Raw genomic sequence first — 22,376 nt, 5'->3', positions numbered from 1 at the left:
TAATGTAATTGATCTCATTTCAGTTTAACATAATTTTCTTCATAGAGTGTATATTTGGTTGCAGTGAAAACATAAAATCTGTCTATCTGCAGTGTAATATCGCGTTGTTTTAATCCTTACAGCAGATTCTGCGCATGTACAAATCAAGTGGCACAAACTTCCAGTGAACCACACATCATCCCTCACATTTTGATCATTAAAAAAGTATTCAGGCTATTCATTTATTAAATCACGGAACTATGCTGCGCCCTTCCTTTATTTTCCCTCCTGGTTTCTGATCCACCTTCACCCATTAAAAATGATCGGACCGCGTTGTTGAAACTGAAAGCGCTGCCACGGTGAGCCACAGCTGACCCTCACCCCTCTATCAGACCCATCCTGAACAGATATCGTCGTGTTCCTGTGTGCTGCTGTCATCTCTGCCCTTTAAAAAAAATTAAAAACGCACACACGCTCGCCGACGTCATCCTGTCTGCACACATCACGCACGCTGCTCTGGATGGAATGTGACGCCACAGCTCCCCGAATGAAGTCTCGCGGAGTAAAACACCGGCCATTTTTCTCCATTTATAGCAGGACACTTTGTGCTTGGGTAGTGCAGCCGAGAGTGTTGCGATCACTTTGATAAGCCTACAAGTTTTGGCAAGTTTAATTTAGTTATCCAAGCATCCAAACTAACAACAAACCGAACACAAACCATGTTTGTGTGTAGCGCTGCAAAGTTTTTTCGCTGACATCCTCGTCTGGATAGATGCTTGTCTAAACTGTCGCACAAATGGAAATGGTGCCTAGCGAGGAGAACCAGTTCGTACCCAAAGAGGTGAGGTTATTACGGACCAAGTCCAGGTCGTCGAGGCAGCGCCTGGGCGTTAGCTGTCACCTTCACCGGCCGTGCACATTAATAATAGCGAAACTTTTGTAGTACTTTGGGAGTTTGCGATCTTGGTCTACCGTTTAGAGGCTAACTCTCAGCTGCTAACAGCTAGCTAAACATGACTTGAACGGCCTATCATGACATGGCTAACTAACGTAACTGCTAACATCAGTTAGCGGCTAGTTTCGCTACATCTCAGGCGAAGTGAAATAATGTAGGCAGCAACAGCTTCAGCAAAATTATTGTTATTCTAAATAGCTTTCAAATTTGGCTTTCTCATCATCGAAAACTTCCGAGCCTCCCAAATGTTGCAGTTGACAAGCTGTTATCCCGTCAAACAAAGACGTTTGTTAACAATTCTGAGCTAACCTGCATAACATTAGCTTGTAGGATTTGGCTAGCTAATGTCGTTAGCTTTTTTAATCTGGTTATTGGCAACAACTCCAGCTAATGTAGATGTTTTTGAAGTTGCTAAATCAAATGCAAATAGCTTCATCAGTTGATATGACGTACCGTGTTGAAGCGACGCGTAGCCTAGTTTTACGCATACACACACCTTAGTTAATTCTTGCGATCATTTGCAGTTTGTTTTGAGTGGAACTTGTAGTTTTCTGTAAACGTTAATGTTAGCAAGTCCAATTCGCAAGCTAACGCTAATGTTAGCGGAACTGACTAGCTTTGCTCCTGGTGAAGATGCAGATAACGCAGCGTTAATGTGAGAATTAAATCGTTCGCCCTGTCCGTTTTGACATCCTTAACTTAGCATTTGCTTGCTTATCGTGATATGTTTGGCTTGGTGGTTAGCTAATGTCAGAGTGCATTTTGCTCTCTGAAACAATAATATTTGAAGGTACTATGCTATGTATGGTGCTGTGTTTTCACACAAGCAGAAAGTCAATCGGTTCTGTCCCTCGTTGTCTCCAGTGACGGTGGTCAGATGGTAAATTGGCTACTGACGTGTTGGTCCAGGTTAACAGGGTGATGTTAAAGTAAACGTCTTAAAGGGCACTATTGACATGGCAGTCATGTTTGTACATTGTTTTGTACTTACTCATAATGATAGACTTTCTCCAAGTTATTTGGAGTACTAGTATTTAATTATCAATATTTTAATAGCTGTATTCTCATCATCCATAGTCCTACATTAAGCACTGAATTGGATTTAAATTAAATAAACCCTGCATAGGGTTTATTTAATTTCAACATTTCCATTCAAGCACTGTACCCGTTATATATACAGTTTATCAATGGATTATTATGCATCAGAAGCCTTCAGACAAGGATAATGTCTTGTCCTCATGAGAAGGAAATAATATGCTATTTACTTAGAGCCATATCACTTCATAAATCATGTTTTACCAGTATAACAGTTTTTTTTGTTTCCCTGGATTATAGTATTTAGAAGGTAGACGTGCCCTCATTGTTTAAAAACCTCACAATGTAGATAGTAATTTTACATAACGTACTCAAAATTAAGCAATACCTAAAAAGGAAAAAATATATCAAAAGGTCCCTTGTGTTGTTCTTTCAAATGAATTTAGAAGACTTTTTTGCAGATTTGCTTTAGTTTAGAGAAGATTACTTAAAACAGCCTAGTATTAAGATAGATATATGTTAAATGTTCCTAGTGAAGGTAACGGACTGAATGGAATCAAGAGATGATGGGATGTTGTGTGTACTCTGTCACAAGGAGCTCTCTGTTTATGCAATGGGCCCAATTAAATGAAACGCCTCTGTGATGAGAAACCCATCTAATAATCACACTCACATGCAACCCCATAGCATTCAAGACATGTGTCAGCTAAATAACTTTGTGTTGCTTCTGTTGTGCTAAATGATGATTACAAATCCTCTTGTCCCAAAGGCTGCCATAGTGTATATGCATACATTCATAGACCATTTACATTTGATCACTGTGTGATTTGTAAAAGTTCAAATATTTTTTTCCGCTATGCACTATGGTACAGAGAGATGCAACATCTACTCCTTTGTATCACAAGTAATGATAGTGCCTTTATGTTAGTGATTATCATTTCACACAGCATTCTGTTGAGGTAGCAATTCTTGATTATTTATGACATTTTCATGCACTTTCCCAATGTTTGTCTTTTCTGAATCAATCTCAGTGAGCTTTGAGATTAGAAACCTTCGAACTGCAGTTGTTTCATTCAAAAAACTGTGTTCGAATTGTTTTGAAAAAATGCTGGCAAATCTTCAGACTTTATCATGACACATAACAGTTATCTTGGATTTTAGGCAATATCTGACTGACCACATTGCCTTTTGTGATGCACAAAAACCAGTAATTGTTAATGATTAATTCTGGCAGTCAGAAAATAGATATTTCATTGTCTTCGAAGGGCCATTTGTTGACAGGCTTTTGAGAACAGGACATGCAAAAACATGCTTCTAGTTCACAATCCTCTGTGGGCAATATTTATGAAAAAACAGATAAGGAAGATATATTTTCAAAGATGCCTCATAGTGGCTTGTTTTGCTTTCACAAGTCACAACGAGCCAAAACTGACTTAGCAATACATATTTCTAGTGACCTCAAATGTTCACCACCTCATCTGTTTTTTCCACTGCTCTCAATGACTAAAGCCCCTATTGATTTGCCATCCACTGTGTCCACCTGTCCATAAAACAGTTTTTTTGGACACGATAATCCATCCAAGTGAATAAATGGTTCTCTGTAAAAAAAGAGATTAGTTGTCAGTGTGTTGTCTACTTTTCAGTGCATCTCTATTCTGTTATTGTGCAGATGTAGTGACATTACCTCTCTCAGTATTTGCATATGTCCCCGGTGACAGACATTTCACAACAATATGGTGTATAATTATTTTGTGCTATTAAGATTCGTTTAGGATCTGTAAAGAGATACTGGCTGTGTTTTGCGGTACCTGTGGCTTCATGTCAGCACCTTCTGATTATATCCATGGTAAAAATAACCTTTAATCTCATAATACACTTGTGTGTTGTCAGCTGCGGCTTCTTTATAGGACCCGTCAGTCACATTTTGCCAAGATCACAAACCTCACAAAGAGGCTGCAAAAACTGTAATATACTATAATTATCACACTTTTACCACAAAAAAGTATTTTTTTTTGCAAACTAAGCACTCATGGTTGAAGGCCTACAAATCATTTTCATTTAGCCTAAATTTTGTGTTTGAGGGTAACTATGCAGTCATATTTTAGAAGTCATTTTCCTTTCTGTGTGTGTTTCAAGTTGTTCTTCCTCCCAACCATCTCCACGTATTATTAGGGTGTATTTTGGAGTTGCAGACAGAGTATTTTTGATGAAATGAAGAGGCTTTCTCAGGTGTGTGTGGCGTTGGAATATGTGGTCTGTATTAAGCATGGTGTTGAACAGATGCATGAAGCAATGGCCTTGATGAATATCATACTAAAATCAGCAACAATTGTTACCGGTAATTAAAAGAGACAGGAAATTTAAAGTTAAAGTGGCGTCTCATTCAGAATTACAGTACCTGAGTTTTCCTTCTGGCACCAAAGTTGTATCTTAGTTTGTCGAGTTTAGGGCTTTTTTTTCACACAAAGCAAGTCTGGTATCTGTTTCATAATTTTCAAATATGTGATTAAAAAAAGAAGCAAGGTTAAAATTTTATTTCCAATTTTAAGTACCTAGTTCTGATTAGTATTTACAATGTAATACAGTTCAATCCTCAGTCGTAGTTTTTAACAGCATATCTGTTAAAGCCCTGTGAGATTGTGATGTGCTTTATGTTCACCTTCCTGAACTTCTAACAGTTTAGTAAATTAAAATGCGAAACATTTTGTAGTTAACCTCCATTTTGTGAAGTTGAAGAACAGGCGTGGCTTATCTTTGCATGCTTAATGAGTGACTTTGCTTCTTTCATTTTTGATATTGACTTTCAGTCAGCATATCACCTGATGAGGTACAGTACATATCAGACCAATGAGAAACAAACTATAGGGAGTGTTGAGATGACACAGTGAATTTCTGGACCTTGACACTCCTGTTCCACTTGAAAAATAGTTTACACCGTGTTTTACAGTAAATGAAACATGAGTCAGAAAATGCATGGCCTGTCTTTTCTTTTTTTAAACAGATTGTGGATAATTCAGGAAAACTTTACACAGCCTGTCCATGTTTTTCTGGACTGTGCAGAAAGTGAGCTTGTCCAGTCATTTGTAGGCAGGTTTTATTGTAAATGTATTTGTACAGGAGACAACTGTCAGCCATTTATTTCATAGCCTATGTGAAAAGAGATCTGTTATGCAGTTTCATATTTAAACCACAAAAGCAGAAGAGAAAATGTGAGCTGCTTTTGTAGGTTGCCATTGCTGTGGATGTGCTCCTGGAAGTCACCATCACATTAGTGTTCTTGTTAAAAATGGTCTTTGTTTTTATGATCTCATTAAAAACTTTTAGGTAATTTATCAAAACGGTACATTACATTATAATCAGTTACATTGTGACAGCATTTTTACTTTTTCACTGCTTTATTTCAAGGAATATAAACATATTTTTCTAGCCTTTTTGGAGAAAAGCTTAAAATTCTCAAATGCTGCTTTCTATCTCAGAACAAACTCATCTAATAGCGAAATAGGAGCTTTGTCTAAAAGAATTGTCTAAAATTGAGAACATTTTCACTTAAATCAACAATCCCTAATTAAAGAATGATTTTATTAATTGTCTTTTTTAATACTCTCCTACACTTTAAGCTGTTGCTAAAATCATATTTGGTTCAATGTGCAGCTGCATCTTTTTAGAAATGTAACTTACCTCACAACAAACCAGATCAGGCAGTAGGTGAAGTGGTGGCTTGTCTTTAATGTACTGGCATGTTTCTGATGATGATGTTTGTTGCCCAGCTTTATAATTTTCATTGCAACATTTGATTTTTACAACACAAAACAAATTCAGTCAGTAAATCAACCTTGTGTTTTTACTGTCATTCAATTCCAGATCCAGAATGCAGCTGAGGAGCCCAGAGTGCTGTGTATAATTCAGGACATCACCAGCGCAAAGACGGTCAATGAGAGGCTGACCCTCAACCTGCCTGCTTCCACCACCCTCTCCAAACTTTATGAAGACGTGGCCCACAAAGCGGGATATGTGAATGGCACTTTTGACCTTGCCTGGGGGAATACACCAGAGATGGTTAGGAATGTTTTTTTTTTAAATTTAGACAGTCACTTTTGATTGTGTGATCATGTTTTTCCACCTAAATCTACTATCTCGGTAGCTGTGGATCTCAGATGAGCTATAGACTGAAGTATTGCGATTACATGGACATATCAAAGGCTTAAGTCTTTAAATTGGCATGGTGCTAATGTGACACACCGCCGGTGAAATAGGCACTGCATGCTTAAGGGTGTTTCTTAGTTTGATTGCGTGTTGAAATTTTGAGGCTTGCAATCAGTAGGAGTCCATTTCAATGAATACTTAATGCAAGAGTTCAAACAAATAAATAGTTGTCTTAACCTAGTTAGACAGGGGAAGCTTTTTATGAAAATAGTAGCTCAAATGGCTTGGGGTTATGTAGGGTCAAATATGTTGAAAGGTCAGTTCAGAGCTGATTAAAACTGCACTGATCAATATTTGTATACCAACAGCAACTTATGCAAGTGGTTGCATGTATTGATGAACTCCCAGAGAGTTAACACTGGACACTATCTACAGAGCTTAGCATTTTTCAGGTCATTGTTTAGGTTTTCTGGTTATTTTTACTTTGGTTTAGTTTTACTTGTAGTTTTTTTTTAAGGAAAAAACTACAAATTCTAATTACTAGTGCAGTACTGGAACCAGGTTTTTTAGTCGGAGAAATTAAAACTCTTGGATCTTGGAAATCCTAGTTCACTACAGAGTGTCTGTGGTACTGTGTTTGTAAAATGAGCTAAGAGGAGCTAAGAAAATGTGCAATGACCAGGAACCTAACAGCTTATGACTGGCCTCATCAGTGTTTATGGGGATCACTAACACACATTCTATTCTACCAGCATAGCACTACATGGCTAACAGATAGTGTTAGGGACTGTTGTAGTGGACATTTAGCACCTGAAGAGTCAGATATCTTTCTGACAAGAAAAAAAGAATAAAGCTTGGACTTGTCAGGTGGCAGAAAAAACTATCCATGAAGCAGTTCAGCAGACTTTGTCACATTTTTTGCTGAACATCATCCAAGAATGTTGACAAAACATTCCCTAACTTTGTCAGTAACGGCTCCACATCTGTAAAGTAAAAATGAAAAACCTTAGATTCTATGGCTTGAAGACACTGAAGAGAATATTGAAATACATTCACCTTATTGAAACAAATATGCCTTTTAACAATGAATCAGCGACACGGATGTCATTAAGCTTATTCTACTGCAACTCTACCAAATTTGATGTAACAGAAGTGAAAGACCAAAGTTCTACACCAGTTTTAGTCAGTACCAGACTGTTTCTTCTGTGAATGTGCTACAGTTGACAACCAAGTAAAGATGGTGATTGTTGTGTTGATCTTGGTACAGGGGCCTCTAATGTGGAAATGCGTTGGGGTATTGTTGGATTTTGGTGTAGCTGAGTTTAGGCTTGTATTTCTGGTGAACTCTGATGTTTAATAATTATGCCTCCTAGCCTGTGTTTACAGTTTCTTTTTAACTCGTGCTCTACTTGTGACACATCCAGTGGCCCCTGCAACATTTACATGGGAAGGGCACGTCCACCATATCATGACCTCAGCAAATCTGATAATGGCAGTGCCTGCTGACGTTGCCAGCAGTCTTTTTTCATAGTATCAGTGTACAAAAATGCATTTTGCCATGGTATTGTTCTCTGTGTGGCTTGGTGAGAGTGCTCTTATGTTCAGCCAAGCAAACTACAGAATGACTGCATTCTTAATATGCTTAGTCAGTGTTGAGTTTGTTCTCTTGTGTCTTTGTGTACATATTATTCCCTTTTCTTAAATGAGCCCAGGCTAATCCTGCTGCTGACCCAGGCCAAAGCCCAGGTGCTGTGTCTGTTGTTATCTCACTGAGTAGGTCAGTGGATTAAGCTACTGCATGTTTCCACTGCAGCACTTAGCTTGCTCGTCCTCAGCTTGCCCGGGAGAAAGAAAGCTACATAGTGTTGTTCACATGTTGGCTTCAAACTGCTATACTCGTACACATCAATACAGGGAATCAGCTGAGAATGGATTCAGTAGGAGTCTAAGTCTTCTTGTAAGTTCATTCCATTTGTACTTTGTAAACTGTTATGAATATTTGCTGCTTTTGTTTTTCTCTTCATTTTCCAGGAATTGTTGACCTCTATATAAAGACTGTCTGTCCATGTGATTTTTGTTTATACTGTGCTTCCCTCTAGGCACCGCTGGACCACAGCAGTGAGATGTCCCTCTCAGATTCGGCCTTTGAGCCGGGCGGTAAGAGGAACTTCCTCCAGCTCACGGACAAAGATGGAGAGCAGCCCCAGATTGCATCGGTGAGTAGAAGAAGATTAACAAAATGAATTCAAAATGTCAAAAAAAGTATATCTCTTCTGTGGGGTCCACAATAGTGAGATTGATTTCTGTTTGTAGGCTAAAAAAATGTATTTATTACATGGTATGGTTTTGTGTACAGGATGAGTCCGGAACAGCAGATAGCAGCGGAATGGACGACAGCTCCCAGGAGCGATTTATTGGGCCTCTACCAAGAGACGGCACTGCAGGCTGCAGTGGTGACTACAGCAGTCCTTCTTACTCCTACTCATCTATCCTTAACAAATCTGAGACGGGTAAGTTTTGTTCACCAGCTGAAGACGTGGCACCACTTCTTTTTTACAACCCCAATTGACCTTTGACTTCTTGTCTTTTGCTCTCAATGTAGGCTACGTTGGTTTGGTTAACCAAGCAATGACCTGCTATTTGAACAGTCTTCTGCAAACACTGTTCATGACCCCGGAATTCAGAAATGCCCTCTACAAGTAAGGAACTGTGGTTATAGATGTCTTTGCGAAGTCTTACTCATGTATTATAAATTTGAAAATTCTTTTAAACATCTCTCTGTCTTCAGTTGGGAATTTGAGGAGTCAGAAGAGGATCCAGTTACCAGTATCCCCTACCAGCTGCAAAGGCTGTTTGTTCTCCTGCAAACTAGCAAGAAACGAGCAATTGAGACCACTGATGTGACGCGGAGCTTTGGCTGGGACAGCAGTGAGGGTAAGTATTTGTATGCTCCTGTGACTAGACTCACATGGCTTGTCTGCGTGTTAGCGAAAGAAGAGACCATGTGCCTCAGCATCTGTGCGCTTAATTATACTTCTTGTTCGTTTGTTTTTAGCTTGGCAGCAGCATGACGTCCAGGAGCTGTGTAGGGTCATGTTTGATGCCCTGGAGCAGAAATGGAAGCAGACGGAGCAGGTAGGAAAAAACAAGAAATTTTCTTAGACTTCTAACAGTAAAAATTCAACAGCCAGACTGAGGGCTCCCCCCAGAATGGAAACAAAGGACCTACTGTGGAAATGGTGTCAAGGGCCACTAAGCCCCAGGGTTAGCCGTTTCTTATCTCAGGAGTGAGTTATAAACTGCAAACACTTAGTCTAGTGTGCGTATATACAGACGTGATCTGTACACATGAGCTTTGTTAGGGCAAAATTAATACATGTGAGCCTCATGAAAAATAACTTCATTACCATAATGCTACAAAGGATTATTTATATGCAGCCTCAAGTAAACTAGCAACTAATTTCCAGTTAAAAACCGTAAACTCACTATTTGTAGATGCCATATGGAGTGTTCTTCCAAGTGCAGTAACTAATTTACTTAATTAATTTTTTGCCTTTTGGTGTCCTGTTTACTGTCCAGAGCCCGTATAAACAGTTGTTTGGGTGAGCTGCATGGGACATTATACAGTAGAACTGTTTTTACAGTCTGAGCAGCACTACACGTGCTAAGCACACCTTGTGTGTAATATCAGTGGGGCTCTCCTAAAAGACTAACATGATAGTGTAGCATATTTTTTTGCTTAGTGTGTGTGTGTTTTATTTGTATGAGAGGCCACACTCTGTTCTATTTTTAATTCATTTACCAATTTTTGATGATAGGTGATGCCACAATAGTTGTTGCGTATCATTGCTGTTTTCAATAAACAAATGTAGTTTGGTGAGAAAATTCTGCAGCCCAACAAAAGTCTAGATTGTTGCATGGGAAACACAGCTGAGAAGACCTGACTGTCATGCCTCCATGTCCTCAGGCCGACCTGATCAACCAGTTGTACCAGGGGAAGCTGAAGGATTATGTCCGTTGTCTGGAGTGTGGCTATGAGAGCTGGAGGATTGATACTTACCTGGACATCCCTCTCGTAATCAGACCCTTCGGAGCCAGTCAGGCCTATGGCAGTGTGGTGTGTTTCTCTCTGCATTTTATTCTTTTAAACATTTAACACATGGGCATCAAAGACTGCAGCATCACTTAGCACTCATTCACTCTGTGATTAACAGCCACTTAAAGCTGTTTTACATTCAGTGCTTTCACCTCATTTTGATACAGTTTATGTTTATTGGATATCTAAGCTTTTTTCAAATTAAACTAAAACTCATTTTGCCACCACAGGAGGAGGCTTTGCAGGCATTCATTCAGCCAGAAACTCTGGATGGACCCAATCAGTACTTCTGTGAACGCTGCAAAAAGAAATGTGACGCCCGGAAGGTGAGCACACGTAAAATATGACGTAGGAGTCATGTTCAAAGAATGCACTGTTCTCATCTTGACCTGTCTGATTATCTGATCATTTCTTCTCCACAGGGTCTGAGGTTTCTGCACTTTCCCTACCTGCTGACCTTACAGCTGAAAAGGTTTGATTTTGACTACACCACTATGCATCGCATCAAACTTAATGACCGCATGACTTTCCCTGAGGAGCTTGACATGAGTCCATTCATTGATGTGGAAGATGAGGTGAGAGCAGCAGTCACAGTACCTGCTTCCATCACTCTTTATTAAATTTGTCACATTTAATAGCAGCAAACACTTTGTGGGCTAACCTCAATCTGATTTTCTTTTTCTTTTATCTAGTAATAACCCTTTAAATGTGATGAATCGATGTAACTGTAAGCTATTGTTGGAAAACGATCACGTCAAATGCTTCCCTTTTAGGATTTTTTTTGGCCATTTTGATCAGGATGCTCAGATAACAGCAAGTGTACAAAGAAAACCTGAGAATCTAGCGTTTGTGACACTGTTTTTTCCCATCAGCTACTTGCAGATTTTGGCATCTTACAATGTGTGTGGCAAGAAAAACTTTATGAATGAAAAATAAAAACAGTAAACGAGGTAATTGAAAAGCATTCTTTTGGAACCATCTGGTTTTCTGAATTAATTTTTCGTTAAATGTTATCTAGTGGCAGTCTAAGTAACAAATACAAACACAATCTGCTTAAGATAACAAAATACAAAAAAACTGAATTGTGAAATTATGCCCATTAAACACTGACGGTGCTGGTGGCTTTACAGAAGTGCTTTAACTCAGCCATTTACTGAAGATGTCTGACACCATCCCACAGTATCTCTGTTGTGTTCAGGTCTGGACTCTTACCTGGCCACTTGGAGGCAAATTTTCATGCTTTTTTAGAGCTTGACGTAATTGTACTGCTACATCAAACAACCTACTGAGCTTCTGTTCGACAGCCATCTGGACAGTATCAAGATAGGCCATGATAGACCTCGGGTTTGATTTCGTGTCCAGCAAAAAAGTGCTGATGATACTTCCTTTGTCATACTTTGAGAGGATGTTATGTTCTTATACAATGCTATCTTTATGCTAACGCTTAACCTTCATTCAGTCACAGAACATTTTTCCCAGGAGCGTTGCAGTGATGTTGGTTTAAGTGCAGTAGCCCCCTTCGTGTTGTTCTGTCATGGACAATTTGCTCCATATAACCACCCGAACTCGTATGGTAGACTCATGAACAGAGATGTTAACCTGCTCCAGTGGTTCTCTTACCTAACTGAGCATTCTGTGTTGTGCTTTTTTTTTTTTTTTTTACTTTTTATATGTATTGTGCTTTTTGTAGTTGGGCTGTACTTAAGCTATGGTTGACCACTGTGCCTTGCCTACTTTTTTTTTTTTTTTAAAACCTTTCTCTGTTATTGGTTTTGAATTGGCCTCTTCTCTAGAAGTCGCCTCAGACAGAGAGCTGCACTGACAGTGGAGCAGAGAATGAAGGCAGTTGCCACAGCGACCAGATGAGCAACGATTTTTCCACCGATGATTGTGTGGATGAGGGCATCTGTTTGGACAGCACGGGCAGCACAGAGAGGGTGCTGAAGCCAAAGGTAGTCTTCTTGACCACTCACTAAATCAAAATTGTTGTAAATGTTCTGTCTCTGAAAATGCGTCTGACATATTTAAGCTACAGATGGGGGACACATGAAGGGAAATAATAAAGAGGGGAAGCACACCAAGTGGAGATGCCTTCATAGTCAACGTTAGGTGTCTTTGAATGGTTGAGTTTAAAAATGATAGGAATCTTGTGCTTTTATAGTCATCAGATCACAAAAAACTGAACAGATTTTGATTGTTATGCAGCATCTCCACTACAAAAAGCCCAAATAAACTTTCTAAAATTCCTTAGTAGTGTTTCAGAGAGCTGTGAAGCTGCTCTAGAGTACACTGTGGCTCTCCTGGTTCTTTTTTCCCCACCTTTATACTGTTTCCCATCAGTACTTGCTGTGCCAATAATGAAGTGATAAGAGAGACTCCTGGAAATGTTATTGAGACACTTTCAAATGGAAGCCAAAGCTGAAAAGTTATACCGTACTTTCCTGTTTTTGTTACATGAGACGTCTTTCATTTACAGTGTGTACTGCAGTTTGTAAAGGATGACTTAGCCAGCACTTAGCGAGTCACTGTGGTTTTATTGCTTTAAACTGAAGGATTTCCTTAAGTGTACATAGACGAGAAAATATATCTGCAGTACATCAACAGGGAAGTCCGCAACTTGATTGTTGGTTTTACCTAACAATGTTCCCCTATTCATTCTCAGAGTTTGCTGACCTTTGAGCTGTTCTCTGTCATGGTCCATTCTGGGAGCGCTGCGGGTGGCCACTACTACGCCTGCATCAAATCTTTCAGTGATGGCCAGTGGTGCAGTTTCAACGATCAGCACGTTAGCAAGGTCAGTTTCAGTCCTTTAGTGACCTGTTTTGTCCTAAGTCAAAAGATAGCAAATGTTCGGCAGAGTGTTGCGCCAGAATGTGTCACTGCTACATTTTACATACTCTTTCTATAAACTAGGTCACAAATGCACTCCATGCTGCTCTCACTTTAACATGCTGCTTATCATTGTCATGGTAGAACAAACTAAATCATTCTTGTAACGTTCCTGTGCGTCTCTGTTGGACAGATCACCCAGGATGATATCAGGAAGACATATGGGGGGTCCTCAGGGAGCAGAGGCTATTATTCCAGTGCCTTTGCAAGGTCAGTTGTGTTTCATATGCCTCTCTGGCCCACAGTGGGTTTACACACATCACATGCTTACAGTACATTGGCTTGGTAATGAAATGCAACTCATTTACAATTCTGTTCAAAGAGGAGAACAAGAGGTTTCTTGTAGATTTTTCGCTGTAATTTACTGTTTCTTTTGAAGCAATAAACGATGCTTCTGGCGAGACAATGGTCATTATTAAGACTTTTTTTTTCCTCCCAACAGCTCGACCAATGCATATATGCTCATTTATAGACTGAAAGATCCCTCAAGGAATGCAAGTAAGGAATTATTTTGATTAAATCTGCCTTGGAAAATGCCAAAATTACTTAGATTCCATTGTATGCTGATCACTTTTCTGGCATGTCATCAGTTTAGTTTTGTCTTAAAATCAGCAGCGTCATTTTTTGTTTGTTTTAAGGGCAGCACTGGTGGTTTCAGTGTGAAAATTGTCGTATTCTACAAACTCATATGTTTTAAGCAATCCAGTGTCGTATCTGATTTGTCTACATAATTGATTCTAATGCATCTGAATTCATGATACATTTTATATTTGACCATTGTTGTCGTGAGTTTTTTTAAATGAAAATACTGTACATGTGAATAAATGCTAGTTTTATTGTTTGATTTAAATAAGAAGTGAGTTTTCTGGACCTCAAATAGAATCTAGTCTAGTGCAATTTATTGACACATAATTTACTGACAAAGTCTACAGCAGGCCCTGTCTGTGGTCCAGCTGAACTGGGCTTGCCTAGTGTGGTGCCATTGTGGCAGGAGTTAATGTAGCTCCTCAGAGGCATTTCATTGCATGAGTCTGAAAAGAAACTGATCTTGGCTTAAGTGCTTCATCAGATTCCATTCAGTGCCATTATGTTGTGGTTATCATTCTTCCAACTCTCATACTCTGTGATGCAATAGGCTGAGCTCTTCTTCTGTAGTTTACCCCACACCAGTAGAATAATGTGCACTGTCTGTTCCGTCTGCAGAATATTTAGCTGCAGAAGACTTCCCAGAGCACATAAAAAGTTTGGTTCAGAAGGAGAAAGAGTCTGAAGAGCAAGAAAAGCGACAGAGAGAAATCGAACGCAACACTTGCAAGGTACTTACCCTTGCTTGGTTACATTTCACTGTTCTCTTGTAAACAAGGATCGGTTAATAGAATACCTCATTTTATAGAAAAAGCCAAACTTTTGTTGTTTTATATACTCTTTTCCTTCAGATAAAGCTTTTCTGCATGCATCCTGTGAAGATGATGATGGAGAGCAAGTTAGAAGTGCACAAAGACAAAACTCTTAGAGAAGCAACAGAAATGGCCTACAAGGTTTGTTGGGTTTTCTTTTCTTTGCGTTTTTTCAGCAACTTAATCAATGTAATACACTGTTAATAGTCATAACTAAGTGCTGATTATCTAATGTTGGAGTGTTCTTGAAGGATGCTTGGGACTGCATTCAGGTCTTCTTTTCCATCCATTGAATCCCACAACAGTTGTGTGACTTTGACAAAAGATAAATTGCTTTGGCAAGTGATCTCACAGTATAAAATATGGGTGATAACTCCAATTTTTATTTATGACCATTTTTGTGTTCTGCCCCTCAGCTGATGGAGCTGGAGGGAGTCGTCTCTCAGGACTGCTGTCGCCTGGTGAAGTATGACGAGTTCCACGAGTACCTGGAGCGCTCCTACGAAGGCGAGGAGGACACACCGATGGGCCTCCTGCTGGGAGGAGTCAAGTCCTCATACATGTTCGACTTGCTGCTGGAGACACGCAGGCCAGAGCAAGTGTTCCAGCCTTACAAACCTGGAGGTCAGTAGTCTGTCAGTTTCTCTTCAGTCAAACATTTAGGAAGGACAAGTTTGTCATGTCTGAAAGTTATGGGGAGAGTCCTCTTGTTTTGCATTGTGTTGTGTATGCTGCTGATTATGTTCAACTGCGGATGGACTGCAGCCCATTTAGCAGAATGCACAACTAAGTAGATGGTACTGTATGGATAACAATAAAGCAGATACAAATAGACTGTACACCAGTGATGGATGGAAATGTGTAGATGGTCAGAACACACAAGTAGTTGCTTTATGCCTTTGTGTGGGTGTGTTTGTGATTTTCTACAGAGGTGATGGTGAAGGTCCATGTTGTGGATCTGAAGAGTGAGACCATCGCCTCTCCCATCAGTGTTCGGGCATATTTGAACCAGACGATCACTGAATTCAAACAGCTTATTGCACAGGTTTGTTGCTCTTATCAGCTTCTTCACTGTATTTTATTTTCATCATTGCCTCAGAAATTTGTTGAAGTGGTATTACATTGCCCTTCAGAATGTAAGATCAGATTTCTATACATTATTTATGCGTGTCTTTCAGGCTACAGGGCTATCTGCAGAAACCATGCGTGTGGTTCTGGAGCGCTGCTATAATGACCTCCGGCTCCTCTATGTTCCAAGCAAGACACTGAAAGCTGAGGGCTTCTTCAGGAGTAACAAGGTGTCTTTGTTGTCTTTTAGTTGTGAATGTTTGCATGTGTTTTCATTGCTTTGTTCCTGTTTTGTGGAGAATTTGACTGCCAAAGTTGACTTGAAATGTGATACTGCATCAAAAAAATCAATAACTTAGATTTTTCATCTTGTCTGTTTTTCATCAGGTTTTTGTAGAAAGCTCTGAGCTGACTGATCATCAGGTTGCTTTCACTGACTCACTGTTGTGGAAACTGTTGGATCGTCACGGGAACACAATCCGACTGTTGATCTTACTGCCTGAACAGTCTCCTGGTACTCTGGCCAACAGAACTCTTTGCCAAAAAGTAGGAGGTGACGGTGACGCGCCCTTTGAGGGGTCAAAGGGTAACAGGAAGTCTGTAGAGGCTATCCTCGAGGAGAGCACGGAAAAGTTAAAGAATCTGTCTCTGCAGCAGCAGCAGGGCTCCAGCACCAGTGACAGCCAGAAAAGCTCTGACGCCAGCGACTTCGAACATATCGAATCCCCAACCCAAGAGGTTGACTCAAACTCTTCGCTCTGTGTAGCTGCAGACAACAGAGAGTTGGAGAACCGGATCAGAGCCACAGTGGGGGGCGCTGGCGGTGCCTCCTCTGACCCCGAGAACCACTTTGCCTGTGAGGAGCGATCGGACTCTGAGGTGAACAATGACCGCAGCACCAGCTCAGTGGACAGCGACATACTGAGCTCCAGTCACAGTAGTGACACACTGTGTAATGCAGACAGTGGTCCCATCCAGCTGGCCAACGGCCTGGACTCGCACAGCATTACAAGTAGCCGACGCTCCAAAGCTCACGAGGGCAAAAAGAGACCTGGGACACTGCCGAAGAAGACTCTGGAACAGACAGCGAGTATGACGACAATGGAAAGAGCAAAGCCGAGGCTCAGTACCTGTACTTCAGAACAGAGCCTTGTTCTCAGGATGACGCAACATGGGATACACAAAAATGTACGAGTCTTTTATTCATGATGCATTTTTAAATATTTATTTCCTTAAATAGTATTATTTTGTTCAAATTGTCTAACTGAATTTGCCAGAAGAAAGTACAAGAAAAGCACTTGGAGATGATAGTACTCCACCATGAAATCTTTAAACAATTTGTGGTCCACGGCGGTCAATTTGTAGTAGGATTGCAATCATGTGATCGTCTGCAGGCAGCTCATGTAGTGTTCATTTGTTGCCATAGTTACAATGATGCCATGCACTGATGCAGAAATCTTTAACAAATCCATGCATCCAAACTATAAGCCACATCACTACCAAAATCTAATCAGTTGATCCTTGTGTCATTTCTAACCTTCCCTGAAAATTTCATCCAAATCTGTTATTTCGTTTTTGAGTAATGTTGCTAACAGGCAATCGTCACAAAACTCTGCTGTGTTCCTTGGCAGAGTAATGATGCTGTTTTCTTGCGTTACTTTAAAACTGATTTCTGTTGACTACAATGAGGAAGAAGGACCTTAACCAACGTGTTCTTCAGCTGTTTTTCTTCCCTGAATGGAATAATTCTTACAAAATGTTCCATTGTTTTTTCTTTTCATCTGCTTCAGGTTTAGTGGTTCATGTGGACAAGAGAATAACATTAGCAGCATTCAAGCAGAACCTGGAGCCCTACGTAGGAGTCACCTCAACCCAGTTCAAGGTGTTTCGGGTGTATGCCAACAACCAGGAGTTTGAGAGCGTACGGCTTAACGAAACACTCTCATCATTCTCTGACGATAACAAGGTCAGGACAATTGTTGAGAAGTTATTCATTTGATTTGAATAGTTTGTGTGGGAATGGCCTAATGCTTGAACTAAGACGTAACTTGTACTTTTTTGTATCTTCCACAGATAACCATCCGACTAGGAAGAGCCTTGAAAAAGGGTGAATACAGAGTTAAAGTGTATCAGCTACTGGTGAATGAGCCAGAGGTAAGAACTAAATGGATGACCACAGTCATTGTGGTCATACAAGGTCGCTGTTAAAACCTGTCAATGTTGCAGTTTCAGTAATCCAGTTATATATTCTTCTTTCAGCCCTGCAAGTTCCTCGTGGACACCGTGTTTGCCAAGGGCATGACTGTCAGACAGTCCAAAGAGGAGCTGCTTCCTCAGTTGAAAGAGCAGTGCAAGCTTGACCTCAGCATTGACAGGTAAGACTAGTCACTGATTAAACTTTGATAGACTAATAACGTCACATCACTCGAGATAAAGCGTAGGTTTGTGCAAAACAGTTAATGGTTATTTGTGTGTTTAGGGTTCGTCTCAGGAAAAAGACATGGAAGAATCCGGGCACAGTGTTTCTGGATTATCATGTCTATGAGGAAGACATCAGCATTTCTTCCAACTGGGAGGTCTTCCTGGAAGTGCTTAATGGTAACAAATGTTCTTTCTTTAAAACTATTTATTTTGCTACTTTCAAGGCAAACTCATGCTTTCTGCATCTCTGTGCGCAGAACAATGCAGGCTTCTCCATTACTGCTTCAGTATACATGTGTACATTAGATACCGAAAAACACTCAGAGCTACTGTGGATGTTTGGAAATGCTGGCTGTGCACTTTACACTTATTTAGCAGCTAGTTACAGATTGGGCTGTATAATGGTGTCACTAATTATTCCTGAGGTGTCCCGGACGCAATGGGCACACATGGCACAGGATTTCTGTTGATTTACAATTACCTACTGGGCACTGTTGATGGAAAGCATGTGGCTACAAATCAAAGCACCTCCCAAGTCTGGCAGCGACTGATTCAATTACAACTCTTTAATCATGAATTGTAAAGGTGTGGATGACCGAGAATCTCCTCACTCTGTCTCTCTTGAAAACAAGCATTCGTTTCCAGCAGCATTTGTTTTCCTTTCACATGCACTCTTGCAGTATGCAGAGTTTGCACTGTCACAAGTTTTGGAATGGATGCAGATGTCTGCATGGACCCTCATGGACTTGGGGACATGCTCAAAATTAAATCGTGCATACTCTTTCTGATACAGAAATTATGACTTTGCTTCAAGTCTTGTAAATTTACTTAACTACTTGTGCTAAAATACTTGAAATTCTATGGCAAATGGTAAAATGGTTGTATTTATATAGCGCTTTTATCCAAAGCGCTTTACATGATATGTCACATTTACCCATTCACACACTGATGGCGGGAGCTGCCATGCAAGGTGCTAACCACAACCCATCAGGAGCAATTAGGGGTTGGGTGTCTTGCTCAGGGACACCTCAACATGAGCTCGACGGGCCGAGGATCGAACCGGCAACCTTCCAGTTACAAGACGGCCACTCTACCCACTGAGCCATGCCGCCCCTATGGCAAAAATTAAAATGAGTTTTTAGCAGTCAAATGATTTTATTTCTAAATGGTCAAAGCTGTATCATGTTCCAAATTTGAAATGCCATGAAAATACAGGCAGATAATTTTTTCTGACTTTTTACCCATTTTTAAATAAGTAAAACGTGCAGCAAAATGACTCTGATTACCTGAAGTTCCAGTAAAGTATAGTTCATTGGTCAGTGGTCTCCTGTCTGTTTCTCAGAACCAGAAAAGATGAAGTCAATGTCGCAGCTGGCCGTTCTGACTCGGAGATGGAGTCCGGCTACAATGAAGCTGGGGCCTTTCCAAGAAGTGATTCTGGAGAGCAGCAGTGTAGAAGAACTCAAGGAGAAAGTAAGTCTGTCACCCGATAAATGTATCTTTACTCATAGTTTGTGTTCACACAGTGCTTTGGAACTGAGATAATAGTCACTACTTAATTTAAAATCACTGAACTTTATTCATTATCTGTGGGACATGATGCTGTTCTGTGACTAAAATCTTTTTTTCTGTTTGCAGCTTTGTGGAATCAGTGATATTCCTCTTGAAAACCTGGAATTTGCAAAGGTATGTGAATTACATTACCTCAAACAGGACCTCGTGTTTCATATTATGTTAATTTACTGATGCACCTCCCATCTGTTCTGTGCAGGGCAGAGGAACGTTTCCTTGTGATATTTCTGTGTTGGAGATCCACCAGGATTTGGACTGGAACCCCAAAGTGTCGACCCTAAATGTGTGGCCTCTTTACATCTGTGATGATGGAGCTGTGGTTTTCTACAGGTAAGAATGAGTTCACATCAAGTTACAGGAGAAATGTTTTTGTGTTGTCCGTATTTTAGTATTTTGCCAGACACAAAGGACAATGTTCCCCCCGGGTTTGGCTATATTATGTCCGCAAATGTGTATGCATTTAACACCATTAACAAGGCAGGCTGGGTATTCAAAGTATTTATTAGAAAAAATAATGTACTCGATATATTGAACAACATTGTATGAAAACATAACTTAGTTTACATTTTAATCCTGAATAAATTTATATAAAGGTTTGTTATGATTTCAAAATCTAATTTATTTTTGAATCAATGACTAAACCTTATTTTTAGCCAGTGTGGGAAAACATTTATGCCTCCTCCAGGCAGTACCAACAATATCTTGAATAAATGTCTCAAAAAGATCAACATGTTCTGCTACAAATGTTGGTGCTTGTATTCAGTTTTGTTGCCACATAATAAAGCAACAAATAAAAATACTGAAATGAGAAAAATGTGACACACAGTCAGACTCAGTACTGACTGAAAAGGCAGACAAAGTGATGACTGCTTTGATACAGGGGGCTTGTTTGTGATCTTGGTTGCTAATGCTAGTGCTAACAGCTTGTGAGCATCGAGACTTGTGACCTTGTGTAGTAGGGACATCTATAGAGAGAGCAGCTGCTAAGCTAATAAGAGATTAAAGAATTTAAATTCAACGTACATGCAGGCTTTTTTTATTCATTCTTTGTTTCACAAAATGCTTACAAATTGAGATAAATCTCAAAGAGTAAATGCTGCCACACTGAACTACATCACAATCTTCTTTCTTTCAGCATGTTAAGTTTTAAATATTTGTGACTTCAGATTAATGTTATTGGGATGTTTGTCTGTGCAGGGACAGCACAGAGGAACCTTTGGAGCTATCAGAGGATGAACGCAATGAGCTCATGAAGAAGGAGAGCAGCCGTCTGCTCAAGACCGGACACCGTGTCAGCTACTCGCCACGCAAGGAGAAAGCCCTCAAGATCTACCTGGACGGAGGTCCTGCAAAGGACCCAGGGCAGGACTGAGGCTGAGAGAACCACTCCTGGTTATTTAGATCATCTGGCTGCCGCAGCAGAGCAACCAGGCTGTTGGACTCTGAATGTCGGGCCCAATAGTGACTTGAAATCAAGCAGCGTTGTGAGGCTGATGTGCTCTCACCCTCCACTCTGAGCCCCAGGACTGGCTCAGAAACCCTATTGTGCACTATAGTGTATTGTACTGTAAAGTTTAAAGGGAAGTACAAAAGCTATTCATACAGAAAAAGAATCAAATACTGTATAGACAAATAAACTGAAAGTACAAGCTTCAGAGATGGATGCAGAGATGTTGGGACTGTGAAGCTGGTCTGTAAGGCATCCATCCTGTCTATTTAAGTCTTCTGTCTCCTTTCACAACAGGCTCTTTCACTCTCCTTCCTGACTCTGCGTGTTAATCTTCCTGTTTTGGACATGGTGTTGATTCTGATTCATCTGTGGCCGTCTTGTAAGTCCATGTGCTCACACCTTTTGAGCGCTGCTTTGTTAATGAAACCATTTTCATGTTATGTTGCTCACCCAAAAACCAACAGTACATGCAACCAAGAACTACTTACCCTCCCTCCTTCAGTTTCGCCTCCTCTGGTAAGGCAAACCTTACTCTCTCAGTGACTTTGAAGCTGAAGCATCATTCATTTATAAGATTTGCAGAATTGAAAAAAAGCAACAATTAAGAATTTGTAAAGATCATTTCTGCTCCTCCGATGCTCCTATAATGCCAGAGTATTGTGTTGTTATGGGTCGTCCTTACTGCTGCTCTTTGTGCTTTATAGGAGCTCTGCCTCTGTTGAATCACTTCCACTAGACGTAGCGACACATAGGCTATTGGTCCTTCAACACAAAGTACAATGACACAAAACCAAGTAGACTTTGTTAAGAATCTCCTTGTTTGGTTGTAAATTATTATTTTGCTCCGGACTTAAGCATTCATTTGGGTCTCGTGAGACTTCAGGCACGCATCTGTTGTCTGTATTTACCTTTAATTTAGGAAGTGGATATCTTTGTTGTTTTTTTTGTTGTTTTTTGCACCATGTGAACTGGGTGTCTTGTGTCATCCATGTGTGTGTGTATATGGTGTTGTACTGATGGGAGGGAGCTCTCTGGGTTTTGTCAGAGAGCGTGAGGTCGTTTTTTGGCGCTTCTACCTGCTGCTGCTTGATAGACAAGACACCAGAGGGTGTAGAAAGCCTGCTGGACTCCTCAGTCTGCCCAGGCAACTGCTCTGAGGACTGAAGCTCAGGATCCCAGCCCCCCGCTGGGCTTCTGATGCTGCCACCAGCTTATTCACTGTAGAAATGCCAATATCAGAAGAAAACCTTTTGTTTTTTTTGGGTTTTATTTTCGTTGTTGTTTATTTCTTTGAGATTTCAGATCCTGTGTGAAAAATAGTTAAAGATGATTTTAGAAATGAATTAAAGTGCTTTTTTTTTCTTAACTGCA

The 22,376-nt window shown here is 40.2% G+C and overlaps 1 protein-coding gene across 1 annotated transcript; it reads left to right on the top strand.

The window, feature by feature from the left end:
• The first annotated feature begins 524 nt into the window (after window positions 1–524).
• On the top strand, window positions 525–22,371 carry usp47 (ubiquitin specific peptidase 47). Its single transcript, XM_022203337.2, is given in 29 exon segments — window positions 525–820; window positions 5,831–6,025; window positions 8,212–8,328; window positions 8,469–8,622; window positions 8,715–8,811; window positions 8,901–9,046; window positions 9,168–9,247; window positions 10,080–10,229; window positions 10,439–10,534; window positions 10,631–10,783; window positions 12,002–12,160; window positions 12,871–13,002; window positions 13,231–13,307; window positions 13,540–13,595; window positions 14,301–14,413; window positions 14,534–14,635; window positions 14,911–15,118; window positions 15,424–15,539; window positions 15,673–15,792; window positions 15,950–16,601; window positions 16,604–16,750; window positions 17,353–17,528; window positions 17,636–17,716; window positions 17,822–17,937; window positions 18,042–18,160; window positions 19,326–19,456; window positions 19,622–19,669; window positions 19,755–19,885; window positions 20,753–22,371. Coding segments are annotated over 29 exon segments (4,092 nt in total). The 5' UTR covers window positions 525–775; the 3' UTR covers window positions 20,928–22,371.
• Window positions 22,372–22,376: the final 5 nt, after the last annotated feature.

The sequence above is a fragment of the Acanthochromis polyacanthus genome, chromosome 2 (assembly GCF_021347895.1).
Source record: "Acanthochromis polyacanthus isolate Apoly-LR-REF ecotype Palm Island chromosome 2, KAUST_Apoly_ChrSc, whole genome shotgun sequence".
NCBI lineage: Eukaryota > Metazoa > Chordata > Actinopteri > Pomacentridae > Acanthochromis > Acanthochromis polyacanthus.
This window is presented reverse-complemented; position numbering and strand designations above follow the sequence as displayed.